The sequence below is a fragment of the Mytilus edulis genome, chromosome 1, assembly GCF_963676685.1.
Source record: "Mytilus edulis chromosome 1, xbMytEdul2.2, whole genome shotgun sequence".
In the NCBI taxonomy this organism is placed as follows: domain Eukaryota; kingdom Metazoa; phylum Mollusca; class Bivalvia; order Mytilida; family Mytilidae; genus Mytilus; species Mytilus edulis.
Window position 1 is genome coordinate 18,605,961 of NC_092344.1, and position 16,645 is coordinate 18,622,605.

The 16,645-nt window shown below is 31.2% G+C and overlaps 1 protein-coding gene across 8 annotated transcripts in view; it reads right to left on the reverse strand.

The window, feature by feature from the left end:
- Positions 1-10,249: 10,249 nt before the first annotated feature.
- The window catches only part of LOC139526493 (tetraspanin-1-like), a 47,686-nt gene continuing 41,290 nt past the window's right edge, over positions 10,250-16,645 (reverse strand). For all 8 annotated transcript variants that reach the window (XM_071321654.1, XM_071321648.1, XM_071321685.1 and 5 more), the window contains 7 exons: positions 16,284-16,484; positions 15,919-15,993; positions 15,336-15,455; positions 14,802-14,901; positions 13,984-14,123; positions 13,283-13,366; positions 10,250-12,157 (listed from right to left, as the gene is read on the reverse strand). In XM_071321654.1, coding sequence (XP_071177755.1) covers positions 12,059-12,157; positions 13,283-13,366; positions 13,984-14,123; positions 14,802-14,901; positions 15,336-15,455; positions 15,919-15,993; positions 16,284-16,484 — 819 coding nt within the window. In that variant the 3' untranslated portion in view covers positions 10,250-12,058. The remainder of the gene's footprint in view (positions 12,158-13,282; positions 13,367-13,983; positions 14,124-14,801; positions 14,902-15,335; positions 15,456-15,918; positions 15,994-16,283; positions 16,485-16,645) is intronic.

The window sequence follows — 16,645 nt, forward strand, 5'->3', positions numbered from 1 at the left end:
TCAATCTGTATTTGAATGTTTGCTCATTAAATCATTGTTGACTTATCTATACGATTATGTTCTTTTAAGATATTATTCATTTAGAAACTACATTATCTGGAAATTTTATGTTCTTCGACCGAATAAGTCCATTTCTATGTCTGTTATTTCATTCATTTGCTTTTGTCATTTGATTAGGTACTTTCCATTTTGAATTTTCCTCGGAGTTCAGTATTTTTTGGAATTTTATTTTTAGCATTTGTTTTTGTTGTTCTGTTGTCTTACTCATGTAGTTGATGTGTTTCCCTCAATTTTAGTTTGTAACCCGGTTTTGTTTTCTCTTAATCGATTGATGACTGCGGTTTCCTACATTTGTTTTTAATTTAACTTAAATTTGACTTATGTAGGATCTACATTCCAGTTACCCTATCCTCCCCAAAAGAAGATAGATTGATTTAACCATACTAGTAATTCCTTAATTTCTTCAGTTGGACTGTAGTGGGACTAGCTTTTTTAGTTTTGTTATTAATCGGTTTAATGAAACGTTTAAGAACATTTTCAAAATGGACACATGTTTTCAGCCCATTCCTCTTTCTATACAGTGGCAAAATGAATCTGTATAATCTGGTTTTCCTAATTTTGAAAGCCAAAATACAATTTCGTTTTCATATTTGAAGCAAATAAACTCATCATAGATACCAGGATTAAATTTTGTATTTACTCCAGACGCGCGTTTCGTCTACAAAAGCCTCATCAGTGACGCTCGAATTCAACTTATACGATAAAGCATTTTGGAATTTGAAACTACTATAGTAACTAAATGTGGCTGAGGGATATATTTGAAAATCAATTAGGATTTGAAACTGATTTTTGATCAGAAACAAATTAAATCGTATGACAGTTTGAGAGTCAAGATTATTACTTTTTTCCATATTAGCACAGTAGTAATTAGTTTTCAAAAGTACCAGGATTATAATTTATTACGACGGACGCCAGTACAAAGTTGAAGAGCATTAATGATCCAAAATTCCAAAAACGTCCACCAGCACTGGCATCGACCCAGTGGTGTAACTAGTTATCAAAAGTACCAGGATTATAATTTAGTACGCCAGACGCGCGTTTCGTCTACATAACACTCATCAGTGACGCTCATATCAAACTATTTATAAAGCCAAACAAGTACAAAGTTGAGGAGCATTAAGGATCCAAAATTCCAAAAAAGTTGTGCCAAATACGGCTAAGGTAATCTATGCCTGTGATAAGAAAATCTTTAGTTTTACGAAAAATTCAAAGTTTTGTAAACAGGAAATTTATAAAAATGACCATATTATTGATATTCATGTCAACACCGAAGTGTAAACTACTTGACTGGTGATACCCTCGGGGACGAAACGTCCACCAGCACTGGCATCGACCCAGTGGTGTAACTAGTTATCAAAAGTACCAGGATTATAATTTTGTACGCCAGACGCGCGTTTCGTCTACATAACACTCATCAGTGACGCTCATATCAAACTATTTATAAAGCCTAACAAGTACAAAGTTGAGGAGCATTAAGGATCCAAAATTCCAAAAAAGTTGTGCCAAATACGACTAAGGTAATCTATGCCTGGGATAAGAAAATCCTTAGTTTTACGAAAAATTCAAAGTTTTGTAAACAGGAAATTTATAAGAATGACCATATTATTGATATTCATGTCAACACCGAAGTGTTAACTACTGGACTGGTGATACCCTCGGGGACAAAACGTCCACCAGCACTGGCATCGACCCAGTGGTGTAACTAGTTATCAAAAGTACCAGGATTATAATTTAGTACGCCAGACGCGCGTTTCGTCTACATAAGACTCATCAGTGACGCTCATATCAAACTATTTATAAAGCCAAACAAGAACAAAGTTGAGGAGAATTAAGGATCCAAAATTCCAAAAAAGTTGTGCCAAATACGGCTAAGGTAATCTATGCCTGGGTTAAGAAAATCCTTAGTTTTACGAAAATTCAAAGTTTTGTAAACAGGAAATTTATAAAAATGACCATATTATTGATATTCATGTCAACACCGAAGTGTTAACTACTGGACTGGTGATACCCTCGGGGACGAAACGTCCACCAGCACTGGCATCGACCCTAAGTGTTTTGAATTTTTCTTCGTGTACGGTATTTTTGTTTTTGTTCAGTGACTTTGATACAACCACTGGACCACAACATATTTTTGAAATCCGAAGATGTATAAGTACCGAGACCGTTGAAGAGCTATGAGTCAAGAATACCTAAAATTAATAGCCAAATTCATCTAAAGCCAACTTTGCCTGACGGAGATGAAACCTTAGTTTCTTAATAATTTATAAATTTATAAACGGACAATTTGAGTAAAATCTGTTAAATCAACAACTGTCATATTTCTGACTTGGTACAGACATTTTCTTCTGTAGAAAATGGTAGATTTAACCTGCAGATTATGAATGAACTAGATCGAAATATCTTAACAATGCAAGACCTGAAAGATCGAGCTTAAAATTGTTAATTCAGGATTTATATGACTTTACATTTATATATCAATTTTTTTCAGACCAAGTATATAAAATGGAGGTTTAAATACAAAATGTATAAGCTATAAAACCAGGTTTAATCCACCATTTTTATATTAGAAAATATCTGTACCAAGTCAGGACTATGACAGTTGTTATTCATTCGTTTGATATGTTTGAGATTTTGATTTTGTCATTTGATTAATGACTTTTCGGTTTGAATTTTCCCCCGAGTTTTTGTTATTTTACTTTTTACCAGTGACATTAATTGTTTTATTTGATGTGCTTCCCTTGGTTTTAGTTTGTAACCCGGATATGTTTTCTCTCAATCGACTTATGACTTGTTGTTGCCTTTAACTATATATCTTTTGGTGATATAGTTGTCATGTATCAGTCCATGAAGATTGAAAATCTGGTAAAGAGCTTCTGAAGCACGCAATTTATGAAGTGTTATTCTTATTTATGTCAATAGCATGTGGATTATATTGATTGTGATAGATTGCCTATATGTTTAGCGAAAAATTAAAGGCATTTTTAGGACGAGAACATGATAATGTGATATGAGTATAAACCCTGCATGGTACTAGATCGACACGCTGAGCCAGATTGTTTTCGTGCTAGTTCACAAGAAAACAGTTCACATGAATACAGTTCACGGTACCTAGACACATTATCCTGATGAGTCTTTGCTCGAACTCATAAATACCGGAGAAGCAGAAACTGCATATTTTCGAGTCTTTGTTTTGATTCTTACATGGCTTGAACCATGGATCTCAATCACTTATGGTGATCAGGCTACCACGACACTGAATGTGCGGTTATTTGCAGATAGAAGATAACAAACAATCTGAGTGATATCAGATTCTTAAAAGGTATATCTGGCTAAGCATGCGACACTTGTCATATTGCTCAGTTGTCGAGGTCAACAAAGGCAATCTCGGTTTTTGTCTTAACTTGGTGGATTTTTTGTTTTGATATCACTTATTTGATTGATAATACGATTATGATAAAAGCCACAAAAATAAACGCTGGAATGTCGCATATGGCCGATTAAGTTGTTTCCTTAACACTTATATAGTAAATTGAATTAGTATAGATACCGATTGTTTTCAAAAGTAAAATTGACTTAAACGTATCAATTTATCAATCAAAGAGTAGAGTGTGTTATTTAGATGAGAAATGTCTAATGATGTTGTCAATTTAGACAAGTTATTATAACACCAATTATATTATACTCGAGGATTCTGCTTAAAACTACTTCGACAGATAGTTATATAAAAATTGACGAATTAAAAATTTACTATTAGTAAGAGTAAAAAATCAAAATTACCATTTATAACCAGATACCTATAACACAAGACGCAAACATAAACCATCCTTAATACTTAGACAGAAGAAAATATACCAGAATTTTACTACAGACTTAAAAATACAGAACATATAAAGAGTTTCCTAAGAGTTACACCATTCTGTGACGACAGACATCTTCTATAACAAAGTAATCTAATGATAAGCAAGACGAGTTGTTGAGAAATTAGACACTGCAAATAGACAGAAAGAACGTTATTTTGAGACATATTTAGTCATTAGGAGCATTTAATCTACACATAACAAGTAAAAGGATGATCAGAAACTGTAGGACAACGTTTGGACAAGAAGTGGAATTAGAGTTATCACCCTTTGCATGGATCTAATTTCTGCAGTATCTCATTCTGGCCTTATATCGTAGTACATATTTGCTTCAGTATGGGGAGTATCATTTTGTCAACAAAATTTTTAGAAAATCACATTAGATAAACCAGGGTTTGAATTTGATACACAAGATACTCGTATCGTTTACATAAACACATTTAAGATACCAGGCTTACAATTTTGTATGTCAGACCAGTTCATAAGACTTTTCAATGGCATTCTAGTCAAATACAAAAGTGTACTGCATAAAATTCCAAAAAGTTGTGCCAAAAATTGACTGTGGTTATCAATGTGGATAGTTTAACTTGAAGATGCAGTATTACTAATGTACATTTTGACGAGAATGGACTTTCATAAGTAAGCAAATAAATGGAAAATGTAAACAATCAAAATTTTATATTTTTAGGGGAATATTCCAACAGATCTTTACGCTTGTTAAGGTGCCTATTCAGTCTAAGATTACGCCATGGAATTTACTATACACAAAAAAGGAGACGTAAACACTCTTTTCGAAATGGTTAATGCTATGAATTCGTTGATCACAATTGAAAATTAAAAAAAATATTGACGTCTATGAATTTTCATGTTTTATCGATCTTCAATGACCCAAAGCTGCTAAGCACCTGTCATTTCCCTCCATGATAAGTATGTTGTTGTCCTTGGATAAAAGCCTAAACAACATCATTCTTGAGTATGAATCACATTGTAGAAGCTGTCGGATAAAGGAATACGGAATTGATATTTTTTTCAGAAACTCAACCCCAACGATACTTAACAATGAAGAAATCCCGAATAACTATAAGTCTGTTTTTCAGTCATTGTATTGTATACTTTAATTGCACAACTGTCCTTTGTTTCATTTAAGGGAAAAGCGATTGTAGATACAAATATATAATTATACAGGAAATAAGCTTTTTGAGAAAGTCATACAAATATTGACAAGAAATGAAAGGAAAAAAAATCACGCAATAAGTGATGTCACTGTTATTGCCCTTTGTATGTATTAAGTTATGTCCTGTCTCTGTCCTTTCTTTTTTTCTATCTTACTTCATTACTTCAAAAAAAATTATTACACACCTCCTAACTATACATTGCTTATACTTTTCATTTGCCAGATACGCGTTTCGTCTATATTGGAGTAATTATCGGCGCACGAATGAAGACAGTGGGAAGGCAAATCAAATACAAAATGGATGAGCACTCAATTTCAAAAAGTTATACAAAGAAATAAATCCAGCGGATACAATTTAAAAGTCTTGCAATAGGATTAGATAAACAACGTTTCTATCCTTTACACATGTATTCCTTATTCTTAGATTAAAGACAGATTGGAGGAATTGGTATAAATCCAAATATTTTTTATGGAGGAATTCATCATACTTTGAAGAAACCTACTCTATTTCATACCAAAAATATGGAAACTGACATTAATAATATTCTTCCTTTCTTTAAACCAAAAGTTTTTACATTCAAAAGGGATGGTAATAATCATAAGATTTAATCCATAGATAACCATCTTTATCGTAGGAAGTTGCAATCATTTTTTTTATATATAAAATTGATATAAATCATCAACTATTAATTTCATTGTCAATTTCAAAATGTGAATAGTTCCTTTGGCACAAAACGTCCAGAATAAATGATTCAAACCGACGAAAGTAAATAAAAATAAGGAAATAATATAGAAATTATGATGATACCTAACTCCTTGGAAAATTCAAACAGCGAGTCCTTTATCAAATGGAAAAAAATTAAAAGGTCAACAACATCAAACGAATGGAAAACAACCCATGTTTTATTTGTAGAACATGATGGATTAAACCTGTTTTTATAGCTATGTCAAACTCTCACTTGTATGACAGTCGTATAGCAAACCATTATATTGACAACAATGTGTGAGCAAGACAAACAGACATAATAGTAAAATTGCCATCCTTATAGTTTAACTTATTTTCATGTGGTACCAACATATCACAAAAACACGATCGGGGTTTGAATATAACATTTGCTACATGGCACACGTTTTAAACATACCATACTATACGTTATTAACAATCCAGACAGATATGAGAAAAAAGAAATGCAGTCTGGTTGAGCTTTGTCAAAGTTTAAAAACAAGATAAATTTGCTATTGAAAAGTACTTTGAAAATAAAAAGGGAAGATAAGGATTTCAATTACGCACAAAAAACGAAGCATAAAAGTTTACATCAAATATATATAGTACTATACATTTACGATATACATTCCTTCCCATTACGCTTATCCAAATTAATGAGGCACTATCTAATATTTGGCTGATAGAAAACAAAGAAGCTCCCTTTAATAAAAACTAAGAGTTCTCAAATTATTTTCAAAAGAACAGACATGAGCAAAGATGACTGCCGATTATCAAAATTCAAACGGAAAACAGAGAGAAGAAAGTTAAAACAAACATTAAGTGAAGAAAATGATAAGAAAAGTGTTTATGTCAAAAGTGCTTGACGGCATTAGAACTACAAGCTGTCGAACAAAGTTGTTTCCATTATGATGTCAGTAGTCTATGGAGAACCCATTCAATGTATCAATTAAACACATTATCTGTTAGATAATTCACTATTTAACGATGTCTACCTTTGATTAATATTAATATGAATTACTCTCTTTTCTTTGTAAACCATTATGCCGGAAAATTTTCTTCAAAGTGCTGCGGTATTAATTTGTAGAGTTAAATATTTAATATTTCATCACTTTCAAGTGCAATGACAGAACACATTGAAATATCATAGTAACATAACTGAGAATTAGACTACAGTCCGATAAAAATACGTTTTCTTTCGTTGAAAGTTGGAAATTTGTCGCATTTCGCATTTCTTTATTGTTAAATCTATATCATAATGCTTTATTTTTTTACGAAGAATAAAATACTACAGCTTGATAGCAACAAGTCTGCAAATAATGGTTTTAACCAAACTATTATATTGATTTGAAATTTAGGGATAGTATAATTTAACAGAAGATTTAGGTCATAGATGGAATATACTGTTTGTGCTGAAATGTGATATTATAATGGAAGTTCACAGCACACCCATTAATGGACAATAATGGATGTTACAATAGACATGTGAAGATATTCTGATACTTTTGTTAAAAACACGATAGTAAGAACTCTTTGATCAAGAATACAATTTACAAGCTTTCAGAAAAAATAAAAGTTAAGGAACCACAGCCATTGCAGTGGAACTAAAGACACTAAACCTAAAAAAAAATAATGTCGAAAATTATTAGAACAGAATAGAAAAGTACCAGTCTTGAACGTTGATACGCCAAATGCACTTTTCGTACATATGAGACTCAGTGGCGCTTGAATCAAAACATGTGTAAGGCTGAATAAAATGAGACGTTTATAAGCATTAAAAACCAAAAATCTAAAAGCAATGATATTTATTTCTTTAATAAAAAGAAGAAGATGAATACAAAAGAAAGTGTTTGTCTAAAACAATGTCTTTTGATTGGGACATCTTTTTTTTCAGTTCTCTTGGAATCCTTTGAGATCCTTAGAATGAAGCAGGATGAAGGAGGATTTATGTATAAACATATGGATTATTTTTTTGTATTTGGATAAGAAAAACTAATGATTGGTCTCATTTTTTCAAAAACTGTAAAGATGCGTCAAAAGGATAATAATTCATTTAAAAACGTAAACATACATTTTTACCATTTATGTGCAAAAGTTGGTAAAACTTGTGTAGCAGTGTTAACTAAGATATCTGATGAAAAAGTCGCACTTTATCTAAATTCCAATTTAAGATTTGTATATTTAATATTTTTGTTGCATTTTTTTTTTATATTTTTGAAGAAACATTTATCAAATTCGAAATATATATATATTGTATTGAAAAATTATTCTTCTATCAAAAGGTTCAAATAATTTGCTGATACCATTTGAAATACATTATACAGCGCAGGGTGGAAGGAATCTTTATAGTTCAAGCTGATATTGGAAATAACTGTTCATAGGATAAATACTAATTCATGCCAACCATTGTTCAAGTTAATTTGTAAGCACGCAAGACAAATTTTCAAGCAAACACATCTTACAAATAACTCATTTCTTTTTGCTGGGTAGTTGCCTTATCAGCAATCATACCACATCATTTTCTTATTATTATATAATTCTGCTCAGAAAAAAACTAGATTACCAACATTGCCGCTCAAATTAATTATCATCAGTTCTATTGTTTTCTAGCACAGCAATTTTGTCGACAGCCATCTAATAGTTATCTTGTTAACTGTAATCGCAACATCCCATAAACCCTGTGCTTTCTGTACTATTTCAAATTTTGACTAGTACCATTTTCAATGAAATGGAATTTAATGTCAAACAAGTGCGAGGTTTATCTAGATATAAAATCAGGTTTTTGCTCACTATTTTCTATATAAGAAAACGTATGTGCCAAGTGAGGAATATGACAATTGTTTTCCATTTGTTTGGTGTGTTAATAGTTTTTATTTTGTTAAGATACTTTCCGTTTTGAATTTTCCTTGGGTATTTTTTAAACTCTGCTCAGGTTGTAATGATATCTGTTGCTAAAGCCTTACATAAAATTTAGACCGCTTTCTGTTGTTTAGTTTCCGACAGATTAAGGTCAATTCTAGCTCCTCATCTTTTTGCTTTACGTGTTGTGCTTTGTTAACTTGCTTGTCTTTCCGTCACTTTTTCCATATTGTACCATGTTGATGCGAGTTTGTCTTTGACTTTTGAATTTGATTAACCCTTTGGTATCTTTCTACAAAATGGTAATCCTGGTATCTATGAGTTTTATGAGTTTCGAACAGCGGTATACTACTGTTGCCTTTCTTTACCTATGATGAGTTATTTTTCTCTATCCTTTTACTCTTGTAGGTGAACTAAGAAATAATCACCCCAATGTTGTTTTCTAAGATTTCATTTACGCTGTGAACAAATATCTAACCAGTGATATAAGTTAGAACTGTTTCATATTGCTTGTTTTTACTTTATATACACTACTTGATTAAGAGATATCGTAATGGAAATTGATTTCCCTCGGAAACCAAACATAAACCGCAACAACACTCACAAAACAGGAAATCATGAACAGGTGTGGGTTGTTTCTTAGAATTGGACCCCAAAAATATAAAATTCATTGCTCTACTTGACATCCAAAATTACATGCATATCCCTACAAACCACATGGAAACGTTGTTTCTAAATTCTAGTATCTATGCAAATATCAATCAACACCAAAATTCTTTGTTACTGATAAACTAAAACCTCTTGGACTTCCACAGATGTGTATTCATAGAACATTCTGAATTCTGATAGAGTAGTTAAAGTACAAAGTCCCTGTCGTCATCTTGTTAAAACGATAATATTTACATTAAAAGTATGTTAATATCTTCATATTTTCTCGATATTGGCACAGATGGACGATTTCAATTTAGAATCTTTGACTTCCGTGATGATTTCAACTTTCCAATTGTCAACTTCACATTTCCCAGTAGTAACATACATTCTGCTCCATCTCAATTGATATGTAACACTCGTGCATGTTTACATTTTTTTACTTTAACAGGATCATGCTTCAAACACAAACATTGTTCCAAACGAGTAATTGGACAAAATGACTGAATTCGATACTACAGACATTTTACGACTACTATCACGAATGGTTGACCAATACAAAATACATGCGTTTCAATTCACTAGCGATACGATTTCCCAGTCTTTGATCTAAAGATTTCATAAAGTTAAAAAAAAAGATTTAAACAAAAAAAATAAGTAAAGCATTTTTTAAACATTGTGGAATTCGAAACTTTTTGTGGAATTTTTTAGTTTTCAATGCGCTTTGATTTTTTTATTTGGTTTGATATTTACTTGTTGATGTGTTTCCCTCGGTTTTAGTTTGTAACCCGGATTCATTTTCTCTCAATCAATTTATGACTTTGATTTGGTCTTCTTAGTTTTTTTATTCGAGCAACACTGGTGAGTTGAGCGTCTACCATACCAAATTATGTCTGGACACTGCTAGAGGTCGTAATATAACTCATCTAATACAAAATATTTAATATTTCTTGTAGAATTATTTACAAAAACACAGAATAGTAAAATAATAAAAAATACTGTATTACAGTATAACAAAACAATCAATATAGGAACCAGTCTCTACATAAAATGTTGATGCCAACGACATGATGTGATAAAAAACATTTAAAACCAAAATCTTGTAACATAATGTTAAAATGTGTTAAAATGACAATTGGTCCCATCAGATATAAACATTGCACATTGATTTCAAAATACATGCAGTAAAACATATTGTGAAGTACGCCATAACATGAAAAATCATCATAGGAATTACAAATCACTTTTAAGCATCAATCATACAATACATTCTACCATTCATCCATTCACTCCTTTTATTGCACAGAATTGTAATAAAAAAATGCTGCTTTTCAATATTTCACTTCAAAACAATAATATTCACTTCTTACAAAATCAATTTCTATAACAACAAAAGAAATACACATTTTTATTAAATATTTGATATTTAAAGTTGTATTTGACTCGCAAATATGAAAAACTCGATTTAAAAACGAATTTGTAACTAAAATGATGCAATGAAAAATGCAGATTAATATTGAAATTAGATAAAAATCATAATAAATAGTATACTCTTAAATATTTTAGTATACAATGACTAATGTATTGGTTAAAATGGATTTCATATAATTGAAAAAATAAGTAAAGCCTTTTCTAAAAATTTTGGAATTCGAAACGCTACTATAAAATTAATAGCACAAAAGTTTTGATTCATCTAAACTAACTGTTTTCGGTGATATTTATATAAATGAAATTATTTACATATGAAAATTTGGCATAATAATGTGTTTGCTTCATCAATAACTGCATAACTTTTTACTCTAGAGTTTTTTATGTATAAATCTTCGAACTACATTTAAAAAGCAAGAATTGTCTTTGGGTATCTACTAAAGCTATCTATAACTCATAAATCATGCATTCTACAAGCAAACTATTTACTGAAGTTATATCGAAATTATTTTCACACTTTCCAACTATACATTGCACAAATACATGTACAATAACAACCTTTCATGAGGTACCATGTATATATCCATATCGTAAAAGCAAAGCAATACATCACTTGACTAAAATGGCAATTTTGCTAATATAGTAACTTCATATAAAGGAACAAGTAGTTTAAAATATACTGACAATTTTAAAAGAAATATATTGATAACTCCTAAACGATAACACATTGTAATATACTTATCAATTTAAATGTTTTATATCATACTAATTGATGCTGAGACGTTTTCTTTCAAATGAAAAACGGCCTGCACTTGTTCTACGTGTCACATTGAGTTAAAAGAAAAAGAAAAATACAGGATAATTACAATTTAAAGATTGCATCTGTTTTGAATAAACAATTCTTCACAGTGTATATAAGCAGTAATGCAAAAATATTCTGTAAAGAGATGGGACTAAATAAACGGATAAAGCGCTGTGACGTGGTCATCAAGCATTTTTGTATGCCCTATATTAAATGTGCGTGCAATTTTGCGCCAAACGGGAAACGCGTTAAACAGTTTTATTGAGGCATATCCTTATTGAAATGCAACAATACAGTGAAAGGGCTGAATGTCTTCGATTGTCACGTGGTATGGGTTATTCCCAACAATTTCTAGCCTCGACTTAACAGTTTAATAGAGTAGCTTCGACCGGAAACGTCGTCTTTGGTATTTTGTCTCACGTGTCTATCATATGCATCTCCATATATGGCACTTTGAGAGGGATTTTAAGAAATCGGACGGAAGCTGTTTATTCATGAGTATAACTTCATACTTCCGCCTCTTGTCCATCGTCGTCATCGTCGTCATCCTCATCTTCCGGATTTACATTGGCACAAAGATAAAACGATATAACAATACCAGCTATCTACAATAGAAACAGAAGAGTAATTTATAAAAATGTGATTATCATTTATATAGAATGCATTGTTTTATTTATTAAAGAACAAAATAAAATAATACCAATGTAGCTCGGTACTTTTTTATGATGACACATAGGAATGTTGATTTAAAATTTCTTCTGAATATAAAAATCAAGGAACAAGGGGAGTACGATAGAAGAATAATGAATATTGTTTGCAATTACTATTGTTATTGTTCTATAGTGCAAATTTTGTATTCTTGTTTTTCATTTTGATAATGTGCTTTATCTATTTGTGTTTCTTTGTTACATATGACGTGGCTCTGTACTTATACATCCCGTCATTGTGTTATTGTGCTTTGGTAACTATGTGCATCCATTTCTTTCATATTTGCAAACGTACATGATCATGTATATGCCTTTTTGTGCTTCTTTGTAACATATTTTATTGTTTTATAGTGATTATGATTATAACACAATGTTGAATGCTGTATCTATCTTTTGACATTTTTACCTGTTATGTCTACTTATGTTCACTATATACAGTTTTACACGACTCTCATACAAATGAGAAGTTTATCTAGCTATAAAAACAGGTTTAATTAACCATTTTCTACATTAGAAAATGCCTGTACCAAGTCAGGAATATGACAGTTGTTATCCATTCGTTTGGTGTGTTTGAGCTTTTGATTAGGGACTTTCCGTTTTGAATTTTCCTCTGAGTTCAGTATTGTTGTGCTTTTACTTTTTGCTAAAAATCATGCTATTAAATAACACATATCTATTTTCATATTGATAACCATATGGAAAAAATCTCAGTTTTTACATATACTACTATTGTGTTTTTTTTTTTAAAGTATACATTAATCTATTAATCTGTGATACGATAAACGAAATGGGAAAACAAAACAAAACAGAACAGAATAGAAGTTAACCAAAAGAACAATAAAACAACTCGTCAACATTGTGTTTCAAACTCTTTTGAAGACCCGATTTTGGCCTTCGGCTGTTGTTTGCTCTTTGGTCGGGTTGTTGTCTCTTTGACACATTCCCCATTTCCATTCTCAATTTTATTTCTTGTTATTTAGAATGATATACTGTAGGAATTAATTCGTTTACAAAACCACCTACCAGAAATACTGGAACTGCGCCTGCTACTATCGCAATGTAAAGACTATGTTTTTCTAAATATTGAATAGCTTTGTCATAGCAACCCTGAAATACAACATTAATAGTTTTAATTACAGAATATTTGATAATCAGTATGTATCTAAAGTATTTTAAAATCTGAATAGTATCAGAGTAAAACATACATGTATGTATCTATTTATCAATTCTGTAAACAAACTCGTCCTAGATATAAGGATAGAAAAAATGTATTTACGCCAGACGCGTTTTTCGTCTACTAAAAGACTCATCAGTGACGCTCGAATAAAAAAAAAGTTAAAAAGGCCAAATAAAGAACGATTAGATTAGTGTTATTATTCATGTTCTTATCGGAAATGAAACAACTTTAATAGCCTATAACTGCTTACATTAACTTTATTTGAACTCTGGTGGTAAATTGTGTCATTTGAATTTTAACCACATCTCATTGTTTTAATATGTTTTTTTAGTGTTTGGGTTTCTTGCAAAAGTCACGACTGAATGTTTAGTAATCCATGGACTTTCTTTAGAATTGAAAGTCCCTGAGTAATCTAAAAGTTATTATTTTTGATATGTTTACTTTATTTATCCCAATGAAATAGTCAAATGTTTTCGTATTATCAAACCGAATTAAAAACTTTCATTCATCAATACGAAAACATTTTTATATACCGTGATAAACTTACATTCGTATATAATGCAGGATTACCATGGACACTTGGGTCTGGTCCCTTTACGGGAACACCATCATATTCACTATTTATACCCTGACAGTCGTGTGAAGGCCACCCTGGATGACAACAACTCTCTGGTACAAAAGGAAACACTTGAAAGAGAAAAATATATATAATATATTATAAATGTGTTTAGGAATACAATATTACAATTGTAACAGGTGTAAATATATCCTGAAAACCATCTGAGATATAGTGAAACAATTATTATAACAGAAACTACAGACAGAATAAATAGAGTTGAACAGACCATCGTACGTACGGGCTTGAAAGATGGACGCAAAATCTGTAAAAAGGCAGAGGATAACAAGCAGACAATCAAAATTCATAAGTCGGAAAGCAATTCACAAAGCTATAGCAACAACAAAAAGACAAGCAAGTCAACATTACATCACATAGAAAACTAAGCACCAGGTACCGGACCAAAAAACTGTGCACCGGAATGGTAATGTGATACTTATCCACATGTAACTATATGGATAGAGCTTTTATAGGCTGTGCCTGTTGCTCAATCATTTTCATATCTGAATAAACAAATGTTTAATCAAATCACATGTGACTGTGACGCGGCTAAACAAGGTCACAAAAACAAATTTAAAGTTAAAACTGATGCTTAATGAAAGGACTTGCTTTTTTTAAATTTTATTTTTAACACATATAGTACCTTTAATTTCATGTATGACAAGTAGGTGTCTTTTTATCTATACTGTTACTTTTATAACAACGTTTACCAATATTCAATTTCCATTCATACTGAGTTATAAACTTACTCTTTTGACTAGGCCGTTTTAAGTACCAAGCAGTTCTTCCTTTGTAAAAAGCCCAGGAATAGCGTGATGTAATATTACCATGCGGACCACAACATTCTAGCTGCAATACAAAATCACAGATCAAGTACATTTTGAATTACAAAATCAAATATTAATGTACATTTAGCTTTAGTCCGAGATAACTGTAACGTCCAACGGTTGGTTGTTTTGCCAGACAAGCGCAGAAATCCAGGAAAGTAACTCATGACCAGAAATTCTTTTTGAAAAATTAACAAAAGCAAAGAGCACATTTTCAGATATGGATCTTCGTCTTTTTTTATATATATAATTTCAAAACACACAAAATTTCGGATGGAAATGTTTCATTTCATAAAACATTACTTTTGTCAACTAAGTGCAGTTTTAAATAAATTTGTACACACTCATTGGCGATTGTACTTTGGACTGCAGTCTATCAAATGTCTGCCTCCATCGACAATACCTATGTTTTCTTATTTCCTAATTTGACCATGTTGAACGTGACAATTAACCTACCGTTCGTTGCATTGCATCCCACGCATCTGTTAAAAGTCTGTTTTCTGAATTTTTTATTATATCAACATTATAATTATATTCTAAAGTATCCTCGAATCTTCTCTTCATTCCTTCGGTTATCTAAAAAAAAATATATATATATTGATAAGTATATAGTGATGCCTTAAGCAAGTTAAGGTGATACAGAGGTTATTTGTCAAAATGTTGTTTATATCGTGTGTTTTTTTAAACGACAAATCACCGTCCTTGTTTACAAACTACATTTTATGATTTTTGTTTACATTTTGTAATTATTTTTTGCTGAAAAAAAACAACAACAAAATTCCGCAATGGAATATAGAAAACTAACCACATCTTTTCTTTCGAATGATTGAGATTATATATACTTATGCAATAATGAATTAGGGAGTTTCGTGTGACTATTACTCTAACACCAAAAAAGAAATAGTTATTACTTTTTCGCTAGACCCGTTCGTTCGTTTTTGGAATAAATCAGTAAAAGAAAAATCTCACGATCTGAAATAAGCTTGTGACAAAGTTGCAAATATGTATACAATACTTATTATTTGAACATTACACTTACTTTTGTTCTGAAAATAATACCAATTACACTGCCTCCGACAAGCACACCTAGCACCATAAATAAAACTGTTCCATACTGTAAATAGATAGTATATTGTTCAATTACATAAATCTGGACAAAGGAAAATGTTGGTAATTATATGTAAAGAACATTCAGTTTATTATCAGTTACTGACGCTGCTGTCTGTTGGCCATGTATCATTTCTTCTTTTTCATGTTTATTTGTACATACATATATTAGCAATAACTATAGTGATAAAGGTATAATTTTTAAACTTCTAGTGGTTCTTTAAAACTTTACATTTCTTTGATTTGTCGGGTTTCTAATTAATTTCAATTATAAAATTGACGAATACAAGTACTCACAAATCCGAGGACATATTTATCCTGTCTCATAGTACCACAGCAACCGCAGAAGGCAAGAATAGCCACAGTACCACCACCTGCCACTAACGCATACGTTACATACTCGAACAGACGAGAATCTACAATGGCAGCTATCTCCCTCGTACTGTAATCTTTGACCAGCATCCATATTCCTAGTCCTAAAACACCTGCACCAAGTATCTGAAAGATACAGATATATCTATATAATTTATACTAAAGATCTGGTAGTAGTCGGTTTTCTATAACTATTTCAGTTTGTAACTTGCACATGTAAAGTATCCTTTGGGGCGGTAAGGTTGAGCTCACACCTTTCCAAAACTTCGATTAAAATTTACAGAAAG